At 37.3% G+C, this 23,552-nt stretch overlaps 1 protein-coding gene across 5 annotated transcripts in view; it reads left to right on the top strand.

The window, feature by feature from the left end:
• Positions 1-15,191, top strand: part of ATE1 (arginyltransferase 1) — an 85,738-nt gene extending 70,547 nt beyond the window's left edge. For all 5 annotated transcript variants that reach the window (XM_052798344.1, XM_052798341.1, XM_052798345.1 and 2 more), the window contains one exon: positions 12,020-15,191. In XM_052798344.1, coding sequence (XP_052654304.1) covers positions 12,020-12,198 — 179 coding nt within the window. In that variant the 3' untranslated portion in view covers positions 12,199-15,191. The remainder of the gene's footprint in view (positions 1-12,019) is intronic.
• The last annotated feature ends 8,361 nt before the right edge of the window (positions 15,192-23,552 follow it).

The raw sequence follows: 23,552 nt of genomic DNA, 5'->3' as shown, positions 1-23,552 counted from the left end.
AAAATATGCTCAAATTTTCCAGTACTTCTGTAATTAAAAAGGTAATGTTATTAACTTAATTTGTGGGTCCTAAACAACTGCACTGCATAAATTGGCTTGTGGGTTAGAAATTACACTGAATCATCAGCCCTGCAACGGAGTCTCCCAAAACAATCAACTGCAAAGACAGAAAGGTCTTTAAAATGTGATTTGAAGTATGGTCATAATATGAACTCCATTTTGTGTTGTTCTAGCAAATCTCAAACTTTGCTAATTATTTGTGATTTAAAATTTTGTATTTATTGATATTCTAAATATATCTGCTTCTGACATACATGTAGCAGAGTAAACCAATGTCCCTCAAGAAGCACCATCGCCTGACTTCTAGTGTAGTTCGTGAAACATTTGGCTTGGACTGCAGAATTCCCAAAAATATGTTTTAATCCAACTTGACCATCACAGAAGTTGTATAACGAACAGATGTATTTTGAAATTACATAATCTTTTGAGGACTTTGCTTGAAAAATAAAGATATCCCGGCATACTTCTCACATTGAAGAGATGCATCTTAGATGCTTGTGTGCTCAAGGTACTCCTTCACCATTTGAATGTTGTGACATTTAATTCTCTAGCAGAATAACGCTGGTGTTTTTTGTGACTGGACCACAAGTGAACTCATTAGTTGGTAAAGATTCAGGGGAATGTGGGGAAGGGCAAGGACTGCCAAATCCTGTAGGAATTATTTTCCATACTGAGAAGGTGTTAGAAACACAAGAACAGAAATTAAAAATTAAATAATGTGGGATAAGTAGAGAGATCACGCAGATTTATTTCATGCCGAGGATAACTAGCACATGGGATTAGTTCCAAAATGTGATAAAAGTTAAAAGCTGTAATTAGGCGCAGATACAGAGCAGATGTGGAAGCGACACCACAGGCATGTGCTGAGTCCCAGCGCAGCCACACGCTACCAGCCACCACGGCAAACTTTTTCCAGGGTCAGACTTTTCGTAATGATCCTCAGTGCCTCAGAACATGTTTATTCTCTGCTCTGGTGACATCATCCCGACTTCTCACGTGGAACATAATTTGATTCCATGTTTTAATTAATTTAGCCTGTAAATTGATTCTGTAATCTGATTTATTTAGCTGATAAGCTACTGCCAATTGCTTCAATTTTGCCTATTTCATGGAAATGCTTGCATTTGTAATTCTCAGCTTGACTCTTGCATTTGTTTTTTTTCCTCCTCATATATCAAACTTAACGAACACTTTGCTTTGCCCCTCTTTTTGAAAGATCCTCTTAGTGCTTTGTGCCATTTTAACTTCTATACAGTTCAAATATTTTAATAAATAGTCTTTAACTTTTTTACTCTTTGAGATTTTTTCCTGTTTCTGTCCCATTTTTTTGAGCTGTAACTCCCTAAAGCATAATCCTGTAACTTTTGTCTTTCGTACTATCTTTTATTCCATTGGTTTTACTGTCATTGTAAGCTTGGGGCTCAGTACTGTGTTTTGCTGTCGGCTTGAAGTGTCATTAAATCCTGTGACTAAAAGTCCCTGGAAGTCTGGTTGAAAGTGGAAGTGCCTCCTGGGAAGCCTTCTTGTGGAAGTCTGAAGTCCTCATTAGTTCTCCTTTGCTGTCAGCTAGCTTGGGGTCAGTCCCATGGGAAGATTTTGCTTCAGAAAAAGAAACAAAGCTGCCAACATTTTTTATTCTTGCATAAATGTGATGAAAATAAGTATATGGAAATATATTTATAAAATAGAATTAAAAAAAAATCCAGAATTACTAAAATTCCCTTTATTTTAATTAATATTTCAATCTCAGCCACAAAAATTTTTTTAATTCCCTGGAAGCAAGGTTATGATCCAGCGGGTGATGATGGCCTATGAAAGTTAGGAAGTGTGTTTTCTTAATTTGTCTGTGCAGTGCAAAATGACTCTAAAATATATAAAATGAGGCAGTAACGCTATTCCTCCATTGTTAGCCCTTGTAAAAATAATTTGACATGAAAAATAAAGTCTGAAACACTTTTACATGTCAAATGTCAGCTTTGCAATCAGTGCAAGTTGCAGAAATTCACATACTGGGAAGGACAGTCATGATTTCATCTCACACAGGCACGAAGGTCAGTACTTTGTCTTGGGCACTGTTCATGGTACAAAACTTAGACGGACTCATTAGTGTCACTTTGTAGTTAGAAAATTACTGGTTTTAGTAGAGTTGAGTATTTGGCTTCTTAGTTAAATCTTACTAAATTACAAGGTCTTTTAGCTACCAGTTGGAATAAGAATGCAGTTTATGTATTGTTTCTGTTTTTTCTTAGGCAAAATATGTTCAGGAAATAGATCTCTGTTTGAGATGTCAGTGTAGTTACTAGTTTTAAAGTTCTACTAGAGTTAGTAATGAGGTAAGCATTCTGTGTTTATCTAAGAAAAATATTTATTCATGTTTTTCATGAGAAATGAATGAAAAGTTTCATTCATCCCTAATAGGAAGTGTTTGTGTGGCAGTTGCTTTCCATCGCTCATCTTTTCTATTTAAGATGCATCCCTGATTTAGTATTCTCAACCTTTAATTCACAGATTTAATGGTATGTTTAATGTGTCTCTTCCAACAGTAACTGAGTCACTTTTGATGATGTTCTTGAGATGACAGGAAAGATACGTGTGCAGTTTTAATTCCCTGTTAGCAAGTGAATTAGATAGTTGCTTTCATGTGCTGTTTCCAAGTGCTCATTGGATTTTGAGCATTATTTTCCCTTCTGTCTCTAAAGAGAAATGAGCAGCTCAAAACACTGAACATTCTTGTGCTGTTCTGAATGACTCGGATGCTTTGATGAACAGAAAAACTCAGCTAACAAAGGTTCTGAGATGCATCTGATGCAGGATGAAGCTTGGTCAGGCTCATCAATGCTGACGCAGAGCAAATAAACCTTCCCAGAACCCAGTGTGATCAGAGTCAGGCATTAGAAATCCCTGCAGAGGTCAGCAAAAGCGAGTTGGTACATGAATGAGCTTGTAAAACTTCGACCTAGCTGGTTTGGGTCTGCAAAACTGCCTTGTGCAGTCTGCTGATTGCCTGGGTGCTGCAGTCGCAGAACCTGGTTTAGGGCAATTATCTGCAGGGCCATGCACAGAACTAGTGTCTCAAAAGGTTCATGCATTTAAAACCGAGCTGTACCTGCTGCATTTCTGCTTCTGGTCCTTGTATGCATGGTGCATTTAAACTGAAGGCATAATTAAAGGATATTTAAAACAAGAAAAAAGAAAAAAACCACAAAAATTTCCTGGGTACGCAGTTAATATTCTTCATTGGCAAGTCACTTTCTCATTTCTTGTATCTGAAGTCATCCAGGATAGTGTCAGAGATACAATTTCAAAAGAATTGACTAGTTCATTTTGTCTTCTGGAAGAGCATCTAAAAGTGAAATAGCTTGTCAGCTTGCCATCTACTAGATTATATTCCTTTTTTTGTGTGTCTTAGTGTCTTGCCTGGGAGGCACTGGATAGTGTTTTCAGATGGGAACTTGTTCAGTCTCATTTAACTAACGTTTTCGCAGGTGCTACTGGTTTTTTTTAATAGTGCACCCCTGAAAGGCAAGTCCTTGGAGAAATATCAGTATCGTTTAAATATAGCCCTTCGGTAGCCATTTGTCAGTCACCATATTTCAGGATAATAAATTGAGGTAGGTTAGAATAATTGTATTATAAGAGACCTCCTCATCAATGAACCGGGAATTTTATACTTATTGTTCTATGTGCATCTCATTCAAATGTGTCCAAAACACTGGGCCATACTTGGATTTTAGTGTTAGGCAATGGAGTCAAAGGATTGTATTTGCAGGTAAGCCAGAAGCCTTTGCAGGTTGCTGTGAATTACAGCTGAAAATGAGAACTGCTACGAATTGCTGAATTCACAGGAAATGTTTTCCATTGGCCCCTATTCATGTTTACTACTAGAATAATAAGAGTCAAAACACAATAAGTTATTGTTTCCGTGTGGCACAGCAGGGTTAGTGGATTCTGAATGCGTTTTGTCAAGTGATTAGTCTGCTTGCTTCTCAAGATTGAATTGCAAATCACAAACCAGTTGTATGATTTCAGGCACAAAGCCCAAAAGTTTTGTTCGGAAGATGTCTTTAGGATTTACCCTTGTTGCAACTCCCTGCCTTTACCTATTTTAAGGTTCCCTGTAAGTTACACTTGTAAAACTGTAATTCTTCTCTCTTCATGTTTTAAGGATCATTGATAATATTTTTATAAGGTGCATTTTTCCCCTTAGAAATGTACTCTTTTTGAACAGCGATTTCAAAAGTTTCTATTTTTTTCTTGTTAGAGTAACTGCAAAGATTTGGCTGATTGAGAATATCCTGAGCATTTTACTGTACTTCCTTTGTGACTTGTGCTTTCTGGTTCTAATTAAGATTTCTTTTCATTGAATTTTTTTGTTGTTGTTGTTTATGCTTCATTTTAACTGTACTCTTATTTTGGTTCGAGTTAGTATTTTTATACCCCAAGGCATACTGGTCTTTAATATTTCTTAATGTATGAATCTAGTATGAAAGAAGCAGTATGAGAAACAACACGTTTCAACTCACTGTTTTATATAAATATTAGTATTAATGGATATTGCGTATCTTGTCACTGTGTATTGTTTATTTTGTTTTTGAGGATGACTTCATATGCTTTGCTTGTGAAGGAGAAGAAATAATGCTTTAAATTGAGTAAGAAATGAGCTTAAATTCAAAGGTCAGATACATTAGACTTCTGGCTGAGGTGGAAACATTTTCTATTTCCAGTAATTAATATCTCCTATATTTCAGTCATAAAATTTGAAAAGTTAATTTGTTTTCTTCCTTTTAAAGTTTCTGTGTTTTAAAATCATTCATCATTAACTGTGACAAGGTCATGTAAACCAGATGTAGCTTTTCCTTAAAAAAAATTCGACAAGGCTGTAGTGTTTCTCAAATAGATTAACATTGCCGTAGTGTGACCAGAAAGGGATGGGTGCTTTTTTTGATCATTTTTACACCTAGTTTGAAAGCTCAGGTATCATGAAACTTTTTAACTACTTGTAAATTGAGTTTTAAACCTGTTATTTTTCTTTGATTTGGAAACTGTGAACACTGTGTTCATCTTTAAAAATGTTGCAAGTCCTAGCTGCTTCAAAATTGGAAATTAAAAACCAAGAACAACTTGAAACAAAACCAAAAACCAAGCATACCCTTTGGGTTGTCAGTCTGAAAATACAGCAGTTGTCAAGTGTTAATCTTAGTACTTTTTTTTCCCCTGTGGATTTAATGCTTAGAGGTAAAACCACTTTTTCTGAGATACCATTTTTAAGCAAAATGGAAACTAATTTATAATGTGAGTTATTTACATGGGAGTTTTCTTCAAAGACTGCTTTCAAAGTGAATCACAGGTTTCAGTTAATGGCACGTTTTACATATTTTAAATTTTGAATTAGGACTGGTTCTTTTCCTGTTTCTGTTCTTTCTTCCACTGTTTCATCTTGCTGTGGAGAAAAAAATAAATCCAGGTTCCCTGTGTAGCATGGACGCAGAAGCACAAAGTGAAGATGGCCAAATATTTTCTTTGTTTCAGGGGGTTTAAGTAGCATTTAAGGTAACTGAAACTTATGATCAGAAACAGCATCTTTTCGGAGTTTAGTAGGAGTGCCACATTTCTTTTTTGAATTAGAAATACCAGACCTCAGCAAGGCTTCATACTAATTCTCAATCCATTCTGTACAGAAAATGTAAGAAATATTTTCCTGGGACTAATGTGGGCTCTTCTGAAAATTGGCAGTTGTCCTTTTTCCTATTTAAAAAATAAGGAAGTCAATAAATTTGTCACTTATTTTTAATTATTTCTTCACTTATTTTCCTATAAATGGAAAAATGTACTTTAAAAAAAAAGTTAGCTTGCTTGCATCTCTAGATTATAACCCTGACAAATTTTAAAATGTCATGTTTGTGAGGAGTGTATTAAAGGGGATGAGGAAAGAGGTACCACTGACTCAGCACCCATCACACATGGCTCTAAAGAAGAGCGGCACAGAACACTGCCGCTGCAAGCTGTCTTTCCAAATCAGTATTGATCAAAACCAGCTTGACCCAAATCAGCCACCACCGAAAAGCTGGTTTAGTAATAGTTTGCTACAAAAACCTTTGAACCATCCCACTTTTTTGAACGCGATGTTGGCTCCAAGCTTGCGTAGAGTTGCAGCAGGTTGTTGCAGAGCTCGCTCGCCGTTCTGTGCGTCTCAGTTGTACGGCTTTGCACGTGCTTACCTGGCTTTCTGACAGATGTAGCTGTTTTTCACTTCAGCTTATATTAGGTAGTAATAATAAAGATTAATGCATTTGGAGAATGAAAATATTTGGATATCAGCTTCCCAAAATAATTTTATAAAAATGCAAATCAATTCCTATGCTGTAAAAAAAAATTTCAGAACATGAAACCTCAAATTTCTATGTAAAAGCACACATGCCCTTTTGCTATTACTGTGAATAAAAATGGTAAAATAATTCCTCCTTATTTTATGTTGGGATTTCAGCAGGAATGCACATCAGCATTTGAAAATCATGTTTTGGTTTTGGGAGGGAGCTGGTAGTTTTGGGGGGAAGTTGGTTTGGGTTGTGCGAAGAAATAAAAACCAAATTGTACAGGAGTATGTCAGACTTTCTGCTCTTCACGTTCCTCCTAGTCCCTTGTGTATAAAAGCATTTCTGGGGCTGATTGCTGGATGAGGCTGCCTTTGAAGACCACTGCTGTTACTTTTAGCTTATTACTCAGTGTCGCTCAGCAATGTTGCCTATGCTTTTGATGAAGGTGCACGTGTGTAGCTGGGCCGAGAAATCAAACCAATATCTGCCTGACATCTGCCAAGACAAACCATTGCGTAGAGGGTCTTTAGATCACTTCTTTTACTTTGTTTTTTACCGATACTTAACAACATATCCAATATGTTTTGGTTTTTTCAGAAGAGAAATCGTCTATGTATAAATTGCATTTAATAGTGATATGGGAGTGGGGACAAAGAATTTTAGCCCTTCTTTGCAATCCTTGCAAATTCTTTATGGGATCACAGTGGCAAGGTTGAATTATATATGAAATCTCTCCTATATTCAAATTTCAATAGACGAACACTATATAAAATAATCTGCTGTTTTAGGAGTATGGGAGAGAAGAGAAAGAAGTGACAATTTATTCAACAAGAATTCAGCTGTATTTTTAGCTTTGAGACTTATAGGATGATATTTTGGTAAAGAAAGACAGTTGGCATCCGCAGTTGCTCAGTTTCCTAAAATGACAGGTACTTTCAATCTACAGAATTGATTTTTCTGCAGTTTAGGTTTTTTATGTCTCTACCATCCAAACTATATTGATAGATGTAACTGAATTAAGGGGTAAAACTTTACATGTTTTGCATGTCAAGCGACAGTGTCTCTTCTGTAGACTACAATTAATCAACAGTTCCATGAGAAGATGATCTTCACAAAGGCAAAGTCCCAAGAATTCAGATGGACATTAGCAGTATTGTAGCTCCTTCTAGTACTATTGCTCATTTATAGCGCTTTGTTAATAGAACTGCTTCCACCAAATTCGGTCATTTCAAGTGATAAAGATGAAGTGTTTCCAGATGTGTCAGGAGAGAATGCACGGAAATAGATAAATTGTAAAAAATTGTAAAAAAACATAAAAATATGTTCCAAGACCCAGTGATATTTGCTTAGTTGAACAAAATGTGGACTTACAGGAGGATGGATTCTACAATATTCTTAAGAAGCAACTTGCCACGTGACTTGTGTGGCATAGTCTTTAAAACCGTGGCTTACAAGGTCCCGTCTTAGTCATACAGGGGTGGACTGGGGTGATGGCTAAAGAAGCCAGCCTTAGAAAATTAACTGGCTATAAATTATTACTTGATGAGGCATCCAACAATTATGCACTTGCAAAAGAAATTTCCTCTTCAAACCCATGATTTTCTCTTTTTGTGGGTTATATAAATTAATGCACCAACTACTTGTGAGGCAAAGCAGAGGTTAGTGGGAGACTCGGGACGTATAAAATGAGGAGGTGTGAGGAGATAAAAATTAGCTTTTTTAGCTTTTTAATGGTAGCAATACTGCATTCAGTAATTACAATAGTGATTAAAGTTGCACTAACTTATTGTTCCACTATCTGATCAGTCTGGGTCTTTCCAGAAATGGAAGTCATTAACTGAAATTTCTTTAATAAAGCATGGAAATAATACTTATTGCTAGAGATGTTTTTCTTATTTTCAACAAGTAATTATATTTAATATAGCATATGATCTCATTTTGATTTGAGATTGCTTCTGTATCCCAGCATCAGTCACGCAGAGAAGGCCTGTTAGAATTCAGTTAGCATCTTCTTAACTATAAAGCAAATTTTATCATGTGCCACTCAGCAGGAGCAGGTATTTAATTCTTCTTTTTGGGGGGTAGTTTCTTTTTTAAACAATGCTGGAACCCAATCTGCTTTTATTTTCCATTAAATTCTCTTTATTCTGCTTAGGTTTAAATCACGAGTAAAGGGCGTACTTTCCCGAATTCGTATGGTGTTGCCTTCAGAGCAGTAGCAATTGAAAGGTGGCTGAATTTTAACTTACAGATTTGTTATTATGGTGACACAAGTTCCTATTCACTTGCTCTAAAAGCTTAACTATGTACCTGAGATTATTTTAGTGATACTTAACATTTCAGTAAAAGGTTTCTTTTTCAGATGGAGTTTAAATTATATATATTTAAGTACTTTTACAGAAGGTTATTTTTCTCATTAAAGTTTTTATTTTGGGGGGAGTCAATGGAAAAATGTTCACTAAAACAGGTAATCTTTGTAGACATTTGGACTATTATTTTTCTGCCTTTCAAACCTTATTTGAGGAATCTGGAATCAACCTTAATGTGTAGAACAAATATAAATACAGTCAATCAAATGTAAGTTTGTAAGACCAAACATACCTGGCTTTAAACTTTTCCTGATGATAAACTCATTGCCAAGTCGCCTTATGCACAGAACTTACTGTGTTAAGCTTAAAACATGTCTGAATTATTCATATTACAGTGATTTTTTTTCAAGATATTGGTATTTTCTCAATTGCTCTGGGAGAGCCTTCTCCTGCCTGAGGGCTGTGTTATAAACCTGTGCCACAAACCTGTCCAAGAAAGGACTGATCTACAGCATGGCTTGGCAAGCCTTACTTCTCCCCAGAAAACACTTGGCTGTAGTGCTTAACAAATTTGCTAGAACGCTGGGTCATAATAACAGTTTCATATGGCTGTAGAGCTAGAGCTAACGTGGGCCTGATTGCAAGGAGGATAATGCACCAGCTGCACTTGATGTAATGTGTAAAAGTGGAGTAAGGGTATAAATGCTGAGCAACAAGAACAGAGTTCAGCTGAGCCAGTAAGGCTATAGTGAAACCGAAGGTACAGTAGCTTTAGTTACTGTAAGAAATTGAATCTGGGGCCAGGAACGCTCCAAGCCAAAAGATGAACTCATCCAGAGTATCAGGCTTCAGTGTTATTTGAAAGCAAGAGTATCAAACAGTGAGTAGTGAATGGCTTTGAAAGTGCTTTTGGCATGAGACTATGAAGGCTACGCTTGGCGTAAATCCATTTCAGGACACAAACTTATAGTTGGCCTAGAGGTGCAGTAAATATAAACTTTCCAATTTAAAGAAGTTAAAATAACTTTACACTTGTGTCACCTCCAGAAGCTAAACTTGCAAATTTTTCCTTGGTGAACTTTCAGAAAGGATGACGATGTAATAGAAGAGGCAGTAGGGCTTGGTAGTAAAAAGAACCTATTGGGATATCAGAAAGGCGTTGGCCACACATCAAAAACCTAACAGATTTCAAAGAGGGAGAGAAAGCCATAAAGTGTTATTGACTTGGTGTTTATCTAAAGCAATTGCCAACAATAATTAGTGGAGAATGCAATCTTAGCAAGTACTATTCAGATTTTCTTCCTTCGAACCACGTTTTCCTAGTTAAGTCTCAAGAAATACATTGTGCTTTCATGTTAGGAATCAAAACACAGATAAAAGTAATGAAGTCATTCTAAACTTTGTAAAGCAGGCTTCGTTAAGTTTCACATACTAAATTCAGGCAATCAGCAGAAAAATGTTTATAAGCCATTTCTGTGGATGAATAGGGGCAGGTTCTTAAGAATGTCTTGCAAAGAAAAGCATTTCATGACCTCCCTTGTCTTTATTAAAGCATAAAGAAGGCCCCAAAGGGATTATTAAGCTTTTCCGTAGTAAGGGCTACATTTGAATAGAGATTTGTCTTTTAGATTTCTTCAGATTCTTCCAGACAAGTTGTTTAGCTTACCTGTGGCAAGTCTAATGAGCAGGTATGTAAAAAAAAAAAGACGACAGGACTTGGTGACCAATTTGCTTTCCAGAGCTGGTATCATATCCTCTGCACTTTGGATCTATTGCCATTTGTGAAACTTGTTGAGAAAGTTCTACCTCTGTTTATTCTCTTATAAATAAAACCTATTTTTGCCCATGAAGTAGCTGTTTGAATTATCTGGTTTTCCACAGCAGTTGGTTTGATTTTAAGTCAACCGATGATCAGCAGAAGGCTTCATTGTGGGTGTTGTAAGTGGGGAATGGTGTAGAGTGGATCCTATTCAGATACTGTTCAAGGAGCCTTAAATAGTCTAACCTAAATGAAGCAAGTACATGAACAAATAAAATATTTTAATTTGGGGCAGATGCAGTACTTAAAGCTAAGCAATTATACTTACCTGTGCTGTCTCTTCAGTCAGAATAATGTCCTGATGCCAAAAAAAGATTGAATCTTTGCATAGTTTATGTCCCCAAATGCTGATGTTCTAGAAAGCATCTTTTCTCTGTTACTATTTGAAATTATATGGTTCTATTCTCAAACTCGTATTTCAGATTCAGTGTTTAAGTTGACTCTTACATTGGTGGCTTTTTAAACCTGAGGTTCAGAAAAGTCCAAGATTTCTTTTACCAGTATTTTGTAACAATTTTATTAATTTATCCTGCAATGGCCTCGGGTGTGTGGCATGTTCTCTCACTTTCAGAGTTTTCTAGCACTGTAGAGCCAATTTTTCTGACACGCAGCAGCTATATAACATTATTATTCAGCAATAGTAGCATCAACTGGATTCATAAAAATAAGGAAGTTTTAACTTGTTCAACGATGCTCTTATGTGTATGATTCTGGTTAAATTAAGTCACAGGGGGTCTGTAGATGAGGTTAATAAGATTCAACTGTGGTGTGTGTATCTTTGAAAGCTTGAGGAATTATGTCGTGCCCACCCAGCTAGTGCTTGCACTGCTAACTGTTGGTCTGCAGAGCTCAGGGATCAGACTTGAAGTAAGGGCATTGTTTAACTTCAGTCTACTAGAGAAACTCGGAAACCAGTATAAATGAGGAAAAAAGTTGGGGGGTGGAGTGCCAGGGAGTTTCACCTGGGAAGGTAGTTTATTGCCTGATGCTTACCTAAGGCGAACAGTGTGGAGACTTCTTGCTGGTTTTAATACACTGTTCACAGTTGAGGAAAGGGAGTGCGCTATGCTGGTGGATTTTGCAAGTGGTGTAGTAATTAAGTGCAATATGGCAATAACAGCAAGTCTCTTCTGGTCGGTTGTGTTTGAAAGTACCTCCCAGATAGGGTTTCAGTTCTGGCAGTGAGGTCCAGCGAGCATTAAATGAACATGAATTATAAAATACAGCAGTAGAGGTATTTTCAGAAATGCTATATGTCACCATTAGAAATGTGTGATGCATGGTTTATTTTTTCATACACCACAAATACAGTTACTTTGCAAACTAGGTTTTGTTTTCAACCATGATTCAAGAAGACTGCTCTGTAGATCAGCTCTGCTTTCATCTGCTGTTCATCTGTAGGTTAGTTTTATTACTTCTTACAGTTTTCATTATGCATACTGAAGTTAGTTGCATAAATTAAGATCATATGGACAATATACATAACTAATTTTTGTGTTCTCTGATTCCCTTTGCAGTTGATGAAGGTCGTATTAAGGAACTGGGCAGAGTGAGAGTACTTCACAAGAGAACCGTGATGCCTTACAGTGTGTATAAGAAAAGAAGGAAGGGGCCAAGCGACGAAGCCAGTGTTCAGCAATATGCAAGTTTGGTTGGACAGACCTGTTCAGAAAGAATGTTGTTGTTCAGAAGTTGAAAAATCATTAAATGGGATTTTGATGGCGCTACATTTTATTGCACTGCCACTGGATGATATGTACTATACTTTTGTGTTGGTATGCCTACTCAAATAGCAGTATGAAATACAGGTATATATCTAGGCTTGTGTGAATACATGGTACTGTGTTTAAAAGGCCACCTCCAATAAAACTTACAATACAGCAAGACTTTAGTGATACAAGTTTAGAAAAATATGCTTGCAATATATTTTAATTAAGTAGTTCTAGCCTTTCTATGCATTTTGAATAATTCTAAGTATCTAAGCAAAATGAAAAACAGGTGTCTTTTTTGTAGAGAGAAAGATTGAATAAATCTAGTTTAACAATAATTAAATTACAAATGTTTTCAAATAGCACCTTGGATATCTGTTGTTAAAAATTGCCATGAAATATATGCTCGCATTTGTATGCTCCTAAACTCTTGCAAGAGAATTGAAACGTGCTGTTTCCTTCTAATGTGAAATCTGGCATGGTTTAATTTTATTTCAGTAGTATATTTAAAAACAGGAAGAAGTTATTTTCACTGCACATTCTTCATTTGTCTGAAGTAGTAGGTTAGTGTCTGAGGTCCTAGGGAATGTAGGAGGTCATAGTAGATTCTCAGTGGCAGGGGATGCAGTGCTTTGGAAAACTTTCCCCTTTAGAGATGAAACGGAATAGTTGCACTATAAATATACCAAAGATATGCAGCCAAGTGGCACAGTGTTTTTTTGGTATAAGCCTTATCCTTTGTCTAAAAAGAGTGGGTATTTTAATGCACTTCACTAATGTGAAGTAGAGCTTGGAAGGTTTATCCTATAGCTCTTCAGTGCACATTTCAGAACTATGCTAAAAAAAAGATATGAGGTACCACTGCTGGGTTTTGTTGCAATTTTTTTCAGCAGAATTGTATGGGAAGACTTAAATATCATATTCCTGTGTTTTTACTGACTGTTGTGTTTATGGTGCAGCAGCTCACATGTTAACATCTTTAATAACATTTTACTAAGTACTTCTGTTGGAAACACAGGAAGTCGTGATGCTTTCCGAATGCACTTTATTATCTGATGTATGAACGTTGTCATTAGTAGTCTGTGTCCCTATCAAGTCATACAAGTTATAGGAATTTGGGGAAATAACACTGTTGTATAATTCGGTAATGTATTACAACATCGTAACAATACCAATGCATTTGTGTTTCTTATCTTCTTGGATAGGAGCTATTTACCTTGAATCAACTTGAAGTTTCCTGTTAACCTTTGAAGAAAGATTCTTATTCAAGAATACGTGTAGGTGTTTTTCCCCAGAAAGGAACCAAATTCAATTTTACCATCTGAGGGTTACATCTCCTGTCATTCATGGGCTTGATTTCACTTTAAACACTTGGCCAATATTATTAATCGTTGATTTTTATGTGGAACAGATGTAAGAATTTGGGGGTTTAAGTGCACTGCAGATTTAACTCTTTTTTTTTCCATATCTGTTTGATCATTGTAATGTTATTGATATAGAGTACAGCTTCAACAGTAATTCTAGAAAGTAATTCTGTTTTATTAGTTGGGATGTATTGTATTGATCTATTCCCAGTCTGCAACAAAATTGGTTATTTCTGTCAGCGTCATATCTGGTACGTGTTTATCTGTTGCCGGGTACCAAGAAATTTTTGTATACTGTACAGTCTAGTTTGTCCATGTCTTATCTAAACCTATGGCCGCAGGAGAACCACTAAATACTACTTATAAACATTATTATAAAGAGTTCCTTTCTGTGGAGAAAATACCCTTGCCACTCAGTGAAATGTCAAATAGCATAACATTTTCTGCCTACACAATGTGTTGAAAAGCAGTGATGCCCATACGGCTTAAAACCAAAATAAATGAGAAAACCTTTTTATATGATATAAAATCAGCTAATGGGCACAGAGAAATTCCAGTATGACTTGCAAAATCTTAAAGATTATCGAAACCATTTAACGATGGCCTCGCTGTGCTCCTGGAGAAGTTAAAGTTTCTGTTAAATTGCAAGGGAGCAGACTTAACGTCACCACTGAGAGTTCTTGAAGAGCTCCATGTTTTTGTGCCCACTATTTGTTACTGATATGCCTTCTAGATATGTATTAGACTTTTATCTGATGCTCTGTTTCTCCTGGGGAGCTTTTAAGGACTGCAGTTGAAGAAAAGTGAGATAAGTATAAAATTGAAAACTGACTACAGCTTGAAGTTGTCGTTAGTGTGACCACTAAAGGTAAATGACCATTTCCTGTGAATTCTGAAATGGTGCTTTCACTTTCTGACCTCTGCTGGAACTGCAGCACCATGGCATGCTGGGCTTCTGACTCTTACTGAACTCAAACAGATATCTATAGATATAGATATAGATAGATATAAAAAAAAAAGTCAACGTTGAGATTAACTCAGAAATTGAGTTCATCTGACGTACCACGCTGAGATCTGACTCGCTTCTTTAGTGTTATTTTAGAAGGAAATTGGTGCAGTATTTTTCAGGACTGATACCTCTATCCCTGTTTTGGAAATGGAATAGAGTCTGAGGAGGAAGTTCTATAAATTATGCCATTGACTTCAGTGGAGCTGAAAATTCACCACTATTACAATTTTATTTAATAAGTTGTCACTGAGAATTATTGAATTTAGAGATATTTAATTTAGTACAAACTATTTTAAAAGAGTTTTTTTAGGGTAGTTAATTTGTGAGAGTTAATCCCTAAAGTAAGGTTGCCTTGTTCTATCGTCTGTTGATAAATGAGCATAAAATGGTGGTAAGAAAATGCAGAGCTGTGACCAGTGCTAAAAAATACCATTCTTTGTTTTAATTGGAAATAAATGGGAAGCTTACACATTTCCAGCATCGACACATTTCAGTAAATGCAAAAGAACCTGCATGTTGAGTTTGTAATTGCTTTTCAGCAGGCCTGTTTGACTTGTAAGTATAGAAAATAAAGTTATTTCTAGTCTCTGTGAATTATTATAAGTAATAGCTCCAAGTGTGACTTCTGTATTACTTTGTAGGAATTTATTATCTTGGAGGTTGACTAAGTGTCCAGTGAACAGCAAAATCAGGGAAGTCAAAGAGTAGCAGTGATTATAAGGGATAACTATCAGTTCAAAACACATGACCATATTTTAGAACTAAATTTTTGTTCTAGCTAGAGAGATTAATGAAGAGTTTATGCTTTGAAACAGAATTTACAGTTCTTTTGTGAATGAAATAAAATAAAATAAAATACAGAGGCTTTTCACAAATGGAGACTAGGTAGGACTAGCTATTTATTTTAGTTACGCTATACCATTTCTAGGTGGTTGAAAAAAACCCTTTCTCTGAAGTAAGCAGCCAAACAAGCAACACAGAAATCTGGATTGTGTGCACAAAGATAACCGAACACTGATTCATTTTCCTGCTGAATGAGGCAGAATTCCAGCTAATTCTGGGTTCCTGAATGAGACTTTTGTCGAAGCCCAGTGCCTCCATGGCTCACAAGTTTGGTGTGCCAAGGCTTGCGGTGGTCCGGTGCACAAGGCTCTGTCCTTCAGATCATACTTCCTGGCAGTTTCCTGGGAAAATTTCTGTTTCATTGGTCCTTTGGAGTCTACATCCATCACTCTTTTTGAAGTTCTGTTAATATCTTTCTTTGCCAGGTGATCATTCTGAAGCTACTAGCCTGATCAGCCATGTATTTCTGAATTCCCCTTCATACTGGTTGTCCCAGATAATCCTTCAGACATGTATTATGTGCTCTCCTCATCAGCCTTTCCATCTCCACCGTTCCCCCCCAAGCTTTAATGGTTCTTCTTGCTTGTTCTGTCCCAGTCCTGCTAAAGGAAGAGTCTGCATTTGGAAGGGTATAGACAATATTTCAAGCAGAAATCATCTCCACATTTCAGGGAAATCATCAGTGTTTCCAGAAGCATCGTAGCCACATATCATACCCAATATATTTATAAAAAGGCACCTTCAGAGCCTCTTGCATATGATCTCACATATTGAGCATAAAAAAAAGCCAGATTATGTTTCTGCTTGCCAAATGATTTGTTTGCTTAAGCTAGTCGAAGTGATGGAGAGTTTCCAAGCCCTGACTCTGTGGCTGTCCTTAGGAGGCCAGGGTGGTGAGCTGTGTTCCTCGGTCAGGCTTGAGCATCCGCTGAGGAAGGTGCGACAGAGAAAACACCGAGGAAGGGTTGGCGATGACCCTGCGTGACAGAGAGGAACTGAAGGTGGCTGCTGGTCAGAGGAGCATTAACAGGTAAGTAGCCATGTGATTTGCCTTTAGGCAGATATTAGTCTCACTGGGGAAATAAAAGTGCACTGTGGAAAACAAATTGTATAAATAGCACCATTTATACATGATGTTAACCATAGCTGCTAACAAAATGAGTATACCAGCTAGGTTGATTATAAGAAGCTACTTTTATATGAGTTTTTTTGAAAAGCACGTAAGTCGTCAAGTACACAAGCACTTACTAAACAAAACATTTTGTGAATAGAACTGCCTAAGTACAAAGATAATGGGGGGGTGTTAAAATACATTGTATAAGCCAAAACGCATTTACAGGAACAGATGTACAATAGTAACTCATACTAAACATAGTAGCCAGGTGCTGGTTGTGGTCAGTGGATTCCTAAATAAAATAGTATTCTATAAATTAATCTACTGTATGCATTTTATAGCACATTTGAAGCTCATCTTGTGACAGCTTTGTTTTCTAACAGTATTAAAAGTAGGAATGTAAAGAGATGAAATTAACATATAAACCCAAGTATAGCATATGTTAATGCTATCTATATTAATATGAAACAATCTTAACTCTGAAAACAGTGGCTCTTGCTGATCGTCTTAGACAAGTAACAGCTCAGAAGCTTGCTGGCTGTCTCTTCATGGTTGTTTCACTGTTTGGATGTTTATTCATTTCCTTATTATAACTATTCCCATCAGATTTTTGTGCTTCCCATCAGTTATTTCCACTTCGGTTTTGACACATAATACATGTGTCTGCCAAAAGTCCTGCTGAGAGATTGCTATCAGGACAAAAGAAAGTGTTAGAAAGTCTGTTAAGTAGTGAGAAGAGAGCAGAGTCCACAGGGACAGTCAGTCTGCAACCTTTGTGCTGCAGAAAAAGCAGGATTTATTTACAATTTAGTCTGCTGCAGGCTTTAAAATAAATGTGTCAGATTTCATTCATTTCCCTTTGTCTGTGACATCTGATTGTCATTGTCCAGGAAGAATCAATGGATCATTGTAGAATATTAAAAATATAAATAAGATTAGTGTCCTGCTTTTATGGCAAAAAGCTCGAGTTAAGGAATGAAATTGCATGAATTCTGTTGAAATTCTCGATGTCTACATAGGAACAGAAAAGTGTAGGCTGGATGGGACTTTCAAAAACTGTTTGCTGCTTCTCCCCCGTCTTCTCTTCTCCAGGCTGAAGCAGAGCAAGAACACATCTACCACCCCTCACAGGGGTGAACCTCACTGTTTGCATTAATCTCTAACGAAGGCAGTTCAGTAAGCTCCTCAGAGTGATTTTCTGCAGGGAACAGTATCCTTGTTGTTGAAAGTTTTTAATACCCGGTATCTAATTTTCATGCTTTTGGTTGCAAGTGAACCTGGTGTGTTTTGTCCTACCTGAATATGAAGAGCGATCGCTGAGGTTCCTCTTTGCAACAGCTCTAGACATTTTCAAAGCCTGTTGCCAAGTCAACCTGCTGGTGTTTTTTCTAGACTAACCAATCCCAATTACCTTTCCAAATAATCATGTTTTTAAGATATTTTATTGAGCTTTCTTAAGTATTCTCCCATTGGTCCACTTTTTTAGTGTGGTGCCCTAATGCCAGCTGCTCCAGTAATCAAAGTAAGAATTATTTCAGTGGTTTACATCAGCAAATTAATGTTGCTTTTTCAAAATAATAATTGTCACTGTCATAACTGATTTTTCTGTTTAACGCAGATCCTTATTTTCTGTTTATCTACCACACTTCAGTAAAGTACAGTGAAGAACCAGCCCTTTCTATACCAGCAAACACAATTTTTCTCTCCTTAAATGCTCTCAACCTGCAGCCACCAGAGGGCATGTTCCAGCTTGCGAAGTTCATCCTAGCACTCACGTTACTTCTTGCCTGAGTATCTAAATTTTTTTCTGGGTCTCTTTTATTAACATCTCATTCTGAGTTTAGTTTTTTACTCTGCTTTTCATTGTGGTATATCAGAAAAAAAATTATTGTCAGGTGGGGTTGACAAAGTTCTGTGCTTCATTAGTTGAATGAAGCACAAATTTTTTAAAATCAGGATTAAAAGCTATTTCAAGACCAATAGTCTAGATTTTATAACACTATATTTATTAGATACATTATGCTACTACTATATTACTGAAATTAAGATCTGTAGAACACTTAAGGAGGGGCCAGCTGGCAGTTACCTATCTCGAAATGCTTCTGATGCTATTCCTTTCCATGTTGTTCCTATCAAACTGTGTGCAGTAGGAGCATTAATAATGTCTAATATACTGTTCATTGCATGCATTTTGACAGCTGCTCTGTATTTCTCAATGGGATTGCAACAACTAAATCAGTGCATCTCAGGAAAAATGCTATCTCCAAAAATGAACAAAGTGTGCTCGCATCTTCTGGTGCAAGAGAGGTGTGTATTGCATTCACTGACAACTAACTTCGCAGTTGCACTTTGAGTTACTAACAGCTTGTCCGTTGCCTTGCTCTTTTCAGAAGCCAACTGATTTTTAAGTCAAACACAAAATTTTGTTCAAAAAAACCAATGCTCAGTTCACACCTTCCCCGAAAAAAAAAATCTCTTCATTGTCAATAGCTGTCTTGGTGAGGTTTCTAGTGCATTGATTGTGAAAGCTAAAAAGAGAAAAATTCAGGAGTGCATTATTTTTCTGCTTTCTCCTTCTCTCTTTTTCATTTTTAACCTAAGTTATTTTGATATCAGGGTTTCCTTCTCCCCTATGCAGGGAATAAAATGATGTCAAAATAAGGTTTGTAATAGCGAACTTAGAGGTCAGAAGACTGCAATGCTTTTTTTTATTGCCAAGAGCATTGCAACCCATTTGTTTTGTGGATATATTAGTCTCTATTGCTCAAGATGAAAGCGGTCAAAGACAGATCAGTTGAAAAAACAAGGTTCCCTGTTGTAAATTATTTATTATTCTTCATACAAATACACTATTGCAGTGCCCAGAAACCTGGAAGAGGCTTTGCTGTGACAGCTGCTGCATGCGTCCTCAAGTTGAGATTATCCTCATCCCTGAAATTTTTGCAGTCCATAAAATCCCAGATGTCTTGTAAATACTCCTTTCTAAGCTGGCTTCAGTAAATGGAGCGAATAACTGCTTTCCAGGAGCAAGGTGGAAGGCTTGGAGGAGCTGGGGGTTCAGAGGAACGTCCTGCTCCAGTTATTGTGCCATTTCTCAAGGGACTGTGGTGCCTTAAGGCTCACCCTGGCCAGCGGGGCAGAGGGGACTTCTCCCTTGTCGGCCTTTCAATTCGGCACATGGGATTTCCTGGTTATTGTATAATATCGCTATTGTAGAATATTTTATAATATTACTGTATTTTGTATTTTTATACTCTTCTTGCTATGTTAGCATCCTTGAGAGCTTGTGTACTTTATGATAACTCTTACAGCTTGTTCCCTCTGTCACCTAAAAACACTTTTATGGAGAGGCATTGTCATTCTTACGTGAAAAGGGGACGTTCCATGGTGCTATGAGACATCGGTATTTCTATCGCTTCTTGCTTTCAGTTGGAGGCTGTCAGCACATTTCAGCCAGGAATAAATTAGCACATTCTTACCAAGTTGTAATGAGGGGATACGTGAGACACTGTCTTCTCAGCGAAAATAAACATGGCAGCAGTCTGACAAAACTCTTCAGCAGTTTAAGTATCCAGTTGGGATGAGAAAGGCATTTGCGTGGATAAAAGGTGGCAACCCCAGGTGGGACGTGGCAGCAAAGCTGCTGGAATAATGTTGCACCTTGACTAACGTGTAGTCTTCAGTTTTACACCGACCAGCTTTAGCTTCTGACATCTTGCAACCCCACCGTCTCATTACTTACACCCTTCACTCCAAATCAATACCTGCTTCTGGTGGTAATCCTCTAAAACCTCCTGTATTCATGGGCCTCTTTAACAGGATAGAGATATTTGAGGAATCCCAGTGTGGTGTAATGAAATTGGAGCTTATGTATCTTCTTTTGGTCTGCTTTTAATATATTAAATCTATATTTTTCTTTTTTTGCCTTGTATTGTAAAATAAAAATAGTAATTATTATTTACATAATGGGAAAAAGCAGAGCACTGAAATAGAAAAATGTGATTTGCTAAAATTAAAAATGGATGTTCCTGAAAAAGCAGAACTCTCCTAACAGAAACCCACTCAATCCAAAGGAGTAAGGTTGTCAAAATATACCTCCCATTTACAAAGAGGAATACACTTTCTATGCCTTTTTCTATGTTTTTTAACAGCTGATTTTCCATTCACATTTCCTTTGGGGTTTTTTGTTGTGTCTTCAGTTTTTCTTTTGCACGTACGAGCATCTTTCAGTTCTTTAGACTCTTTAGAAATGGAGACATTTATCCGTAGCTAGTAACTCAAAAGCATATTTAGTCAAGCGATGTGTGTTCTTCATTATTACCTTGCAGAGTGACCTCCTAGGAAAGAACGAACACATTGACATTTACAGTTGATAATCTATTGATTCATGATAGAAAACAAAGGCAATCAACGGGAAGGCTGTAATTGTTTCATTAAGTCCTATGAACAGCACATTGTACATTGATCCAAAATGCCTTGGAGCTACAGCTTCACAATGTCATGACTCTCCCCGCGGGCACCTTATTTTTCAATTTGCTGGTACTCGAAAGTGCTTTGATAGTCTCACAAAATCCCATCATTCTGACTCACTCTTCCCGAGTGGGACTGTGTGGCAGGTAAGCCACTCTAAAACTAGACAGCTGAGTGCAGAATGGTTTCCTACCCTTACATAGTTGTTGAGGCCTTTAGAAGTGACTCCACTTTTCTCAAAAGTAAGGTCAGGGAAATATATACTGCTATCTGGCCTTCAGCGAGCCTGAGCTCTCTTCTGAACGGGCTCCATGGAGCGTAATCATTTTTTCTCACTCTGCATCGAGCAGAAATGGTGTGGTGGTTTTAAAAGCCAGCAGTCTGTCCTCATTAGAAGTCCTGCAATTGCTAGTGATGTGTAGTAATAGTTGGATATTTAATAAAAAGTTTGATTCTGACATAACATGAAAGGTTTCCCCGCTCCTGTTCCAGCCAGCATCTGGGATCCTTTGCAAACCTCTCTATACCATTGTTCATTAGCGTATTTTATAGTAAGTAAAATCAGGATTACAGTCTCCTGAACCTTCTGGTGGTACTACAAATGCAACAACTAATTGTCTATGCATCTTGGTTTTACTGGAAATAAAAATCATCTGGATCAAGAAATAACCGTGTACTATAGCAAAGCTGTAAACACTTGCCCTTCTTAAAAGGTTGAAGTTAGGGTGTAACAGGAATTTATAAGCTCAATGGTTTGTCTCAATTGTGTCCCCTCTGACTTTAGGAGCTCAGTAGAACAACCACACATCTTGTGATTTCATCCCTTTTCTGAAAGTTTTCACACGTGGCCTCGTCCCTTTTCCCTGCTGCACACCTGCAATAGTAACTTTGGTGTGTCTAGCCCGTAAAGAGCTCATGCTTGTCGTACTTCTCAACAATGTGTGTGGAAAGATGGTATCTGGCCCTTAGATGCAGTATTTGAGATTTCTCAATGTTCTTGCCGAGTTAATCCTCCTATTTTTCAAGGATTGTACTAATAAGAAAGGCCATAAATTACCTGCAGTATTTCTTTTGTTGTTAACCTGAACCAAGAAAAATGGAAGGCTTTTTATGTGCCAACTGTTTTCTTCGCTGCCTGCAGTTTTAAGTAAGGGTCTCCTGTTTTGGGCGACGAGGCTTTTCGCAATAAGTGTAGTCGTATTTGAAATAGAAAAGCCTTCCTGAAACCCTTCAGCAAAACGGCCAGAGCAGTTATAGCTCTTCTCATGATGCTGGTACAAACCTTCCCCAAACTTCTAATGATTCTGATGTTTATAGCTTGGAATATTTTGCACACATGTTCCAACTTTGCATTCACAACATTTGTTAAACCAACAAGTCTGTAGCAGACATGATAGCTACCATCAGGAAACTTGTTTGACAGTTTAAACAGACAGCATCTGTGTTTCCTACATTTCATAGTACACAAAAAGAACGAGGATTGCCCGTAGCTCAATTAATTCAAGATGTTGTCGCATGATGGAACTCTGTTTTGGAGATGTTAAAAACATCTAATTGAAAAAAGGGATTTTGCTCTTGTATTTGGCTGAGTTTCATCAACATCACCTCCTCAGTGGAATATTACTGAGAGCAGTTGGCTGGAGTTTGGGGAGTTAAGATAAATCGGTGTACAGCAGGGCTGTCCTCCTGTGCTTCCAGCTATGTATTTGTTGAAAGTCAATTTAGGATTTTCAAATTTCAAAGCAATGTAAAAGACTTGAACTGGGTACCACTTAACCATCTTTTAAAATAACACTGAAATCACCACCACTGTCAACAAAAAGGCAATCAAAAAAAAGAAAAGAAACCCCAAATGCAGCAAAGATGTAATGCTGGCATGTTAGCACTGTGAAATCAGGGTAGTGGCAGGAAATCAGAAGTGAGTTCTCTACTCGCGTGACGGGAGGCATCCTATATTTGCATCCTTTATACTGTGTAATGACGATCATTGCCTTAATGATAAGTCAAAATTGTCATTCTCTGTGTCAGTGAAGTAAAAACCAGAACTAAACCAAATACAAAGCACCGCAGATGGAAATGCTATACAGCGATAACACCAGCCGCTGTAGATCAGCGTAGCTCCACTGATAAGGGACACTTCTCGTAGGGAACAGTTGCATTGCACGGCTTGGGCTCAGCAGATGGCATAAACAGATGCTTAAGGCTCAGCCCACGAGGAATGTTTTGATGAGGTGGATTCCACGAGAGCCAGGACACCACAGTGTGGTCCAGCGTTGCGATTTGCTATAGAGGCCTTAAAATGTTACAACGTTTTGGTTATAATTAATAGGACCACGTTTTGGCACCTGTTTCAGAATTTTCCGGATTTATGTTGCTATAAAGAACTAAGATAAAATAAAAATTTGCCCTTCTATGACAAAATCCCTTCAACTTGTCTAAAAAATTGGGTGGAGGGAAGAAGTGGGAACATTTTCCCAGAAGCTGTAATCATGGATCAAATTGCGATAGCCACGTTGAATGGTATCTGAGCCCATGATTTCA

The sequence above is a fragment of the Harpia harpyja genome, chromosome 10 (assembly GCF_026419915.1).
Source record: "Harpia harpyja isolate bHarHar1 chromosome 10, bHarHar1 primary haplotype, whole genome shotgun sequence".
Taxonomy (NCBI): domain Eukaryota; kingdom Metazoa; phylum Chordata; class Aves; order Accipitriformes; family Accipitridae; genus Harpia; species Harpia harpyja.
Note: the sequence above shows the minus strand (reverse complement) of the source record. Positions and strands in the feature narration are given on the sequence as shown.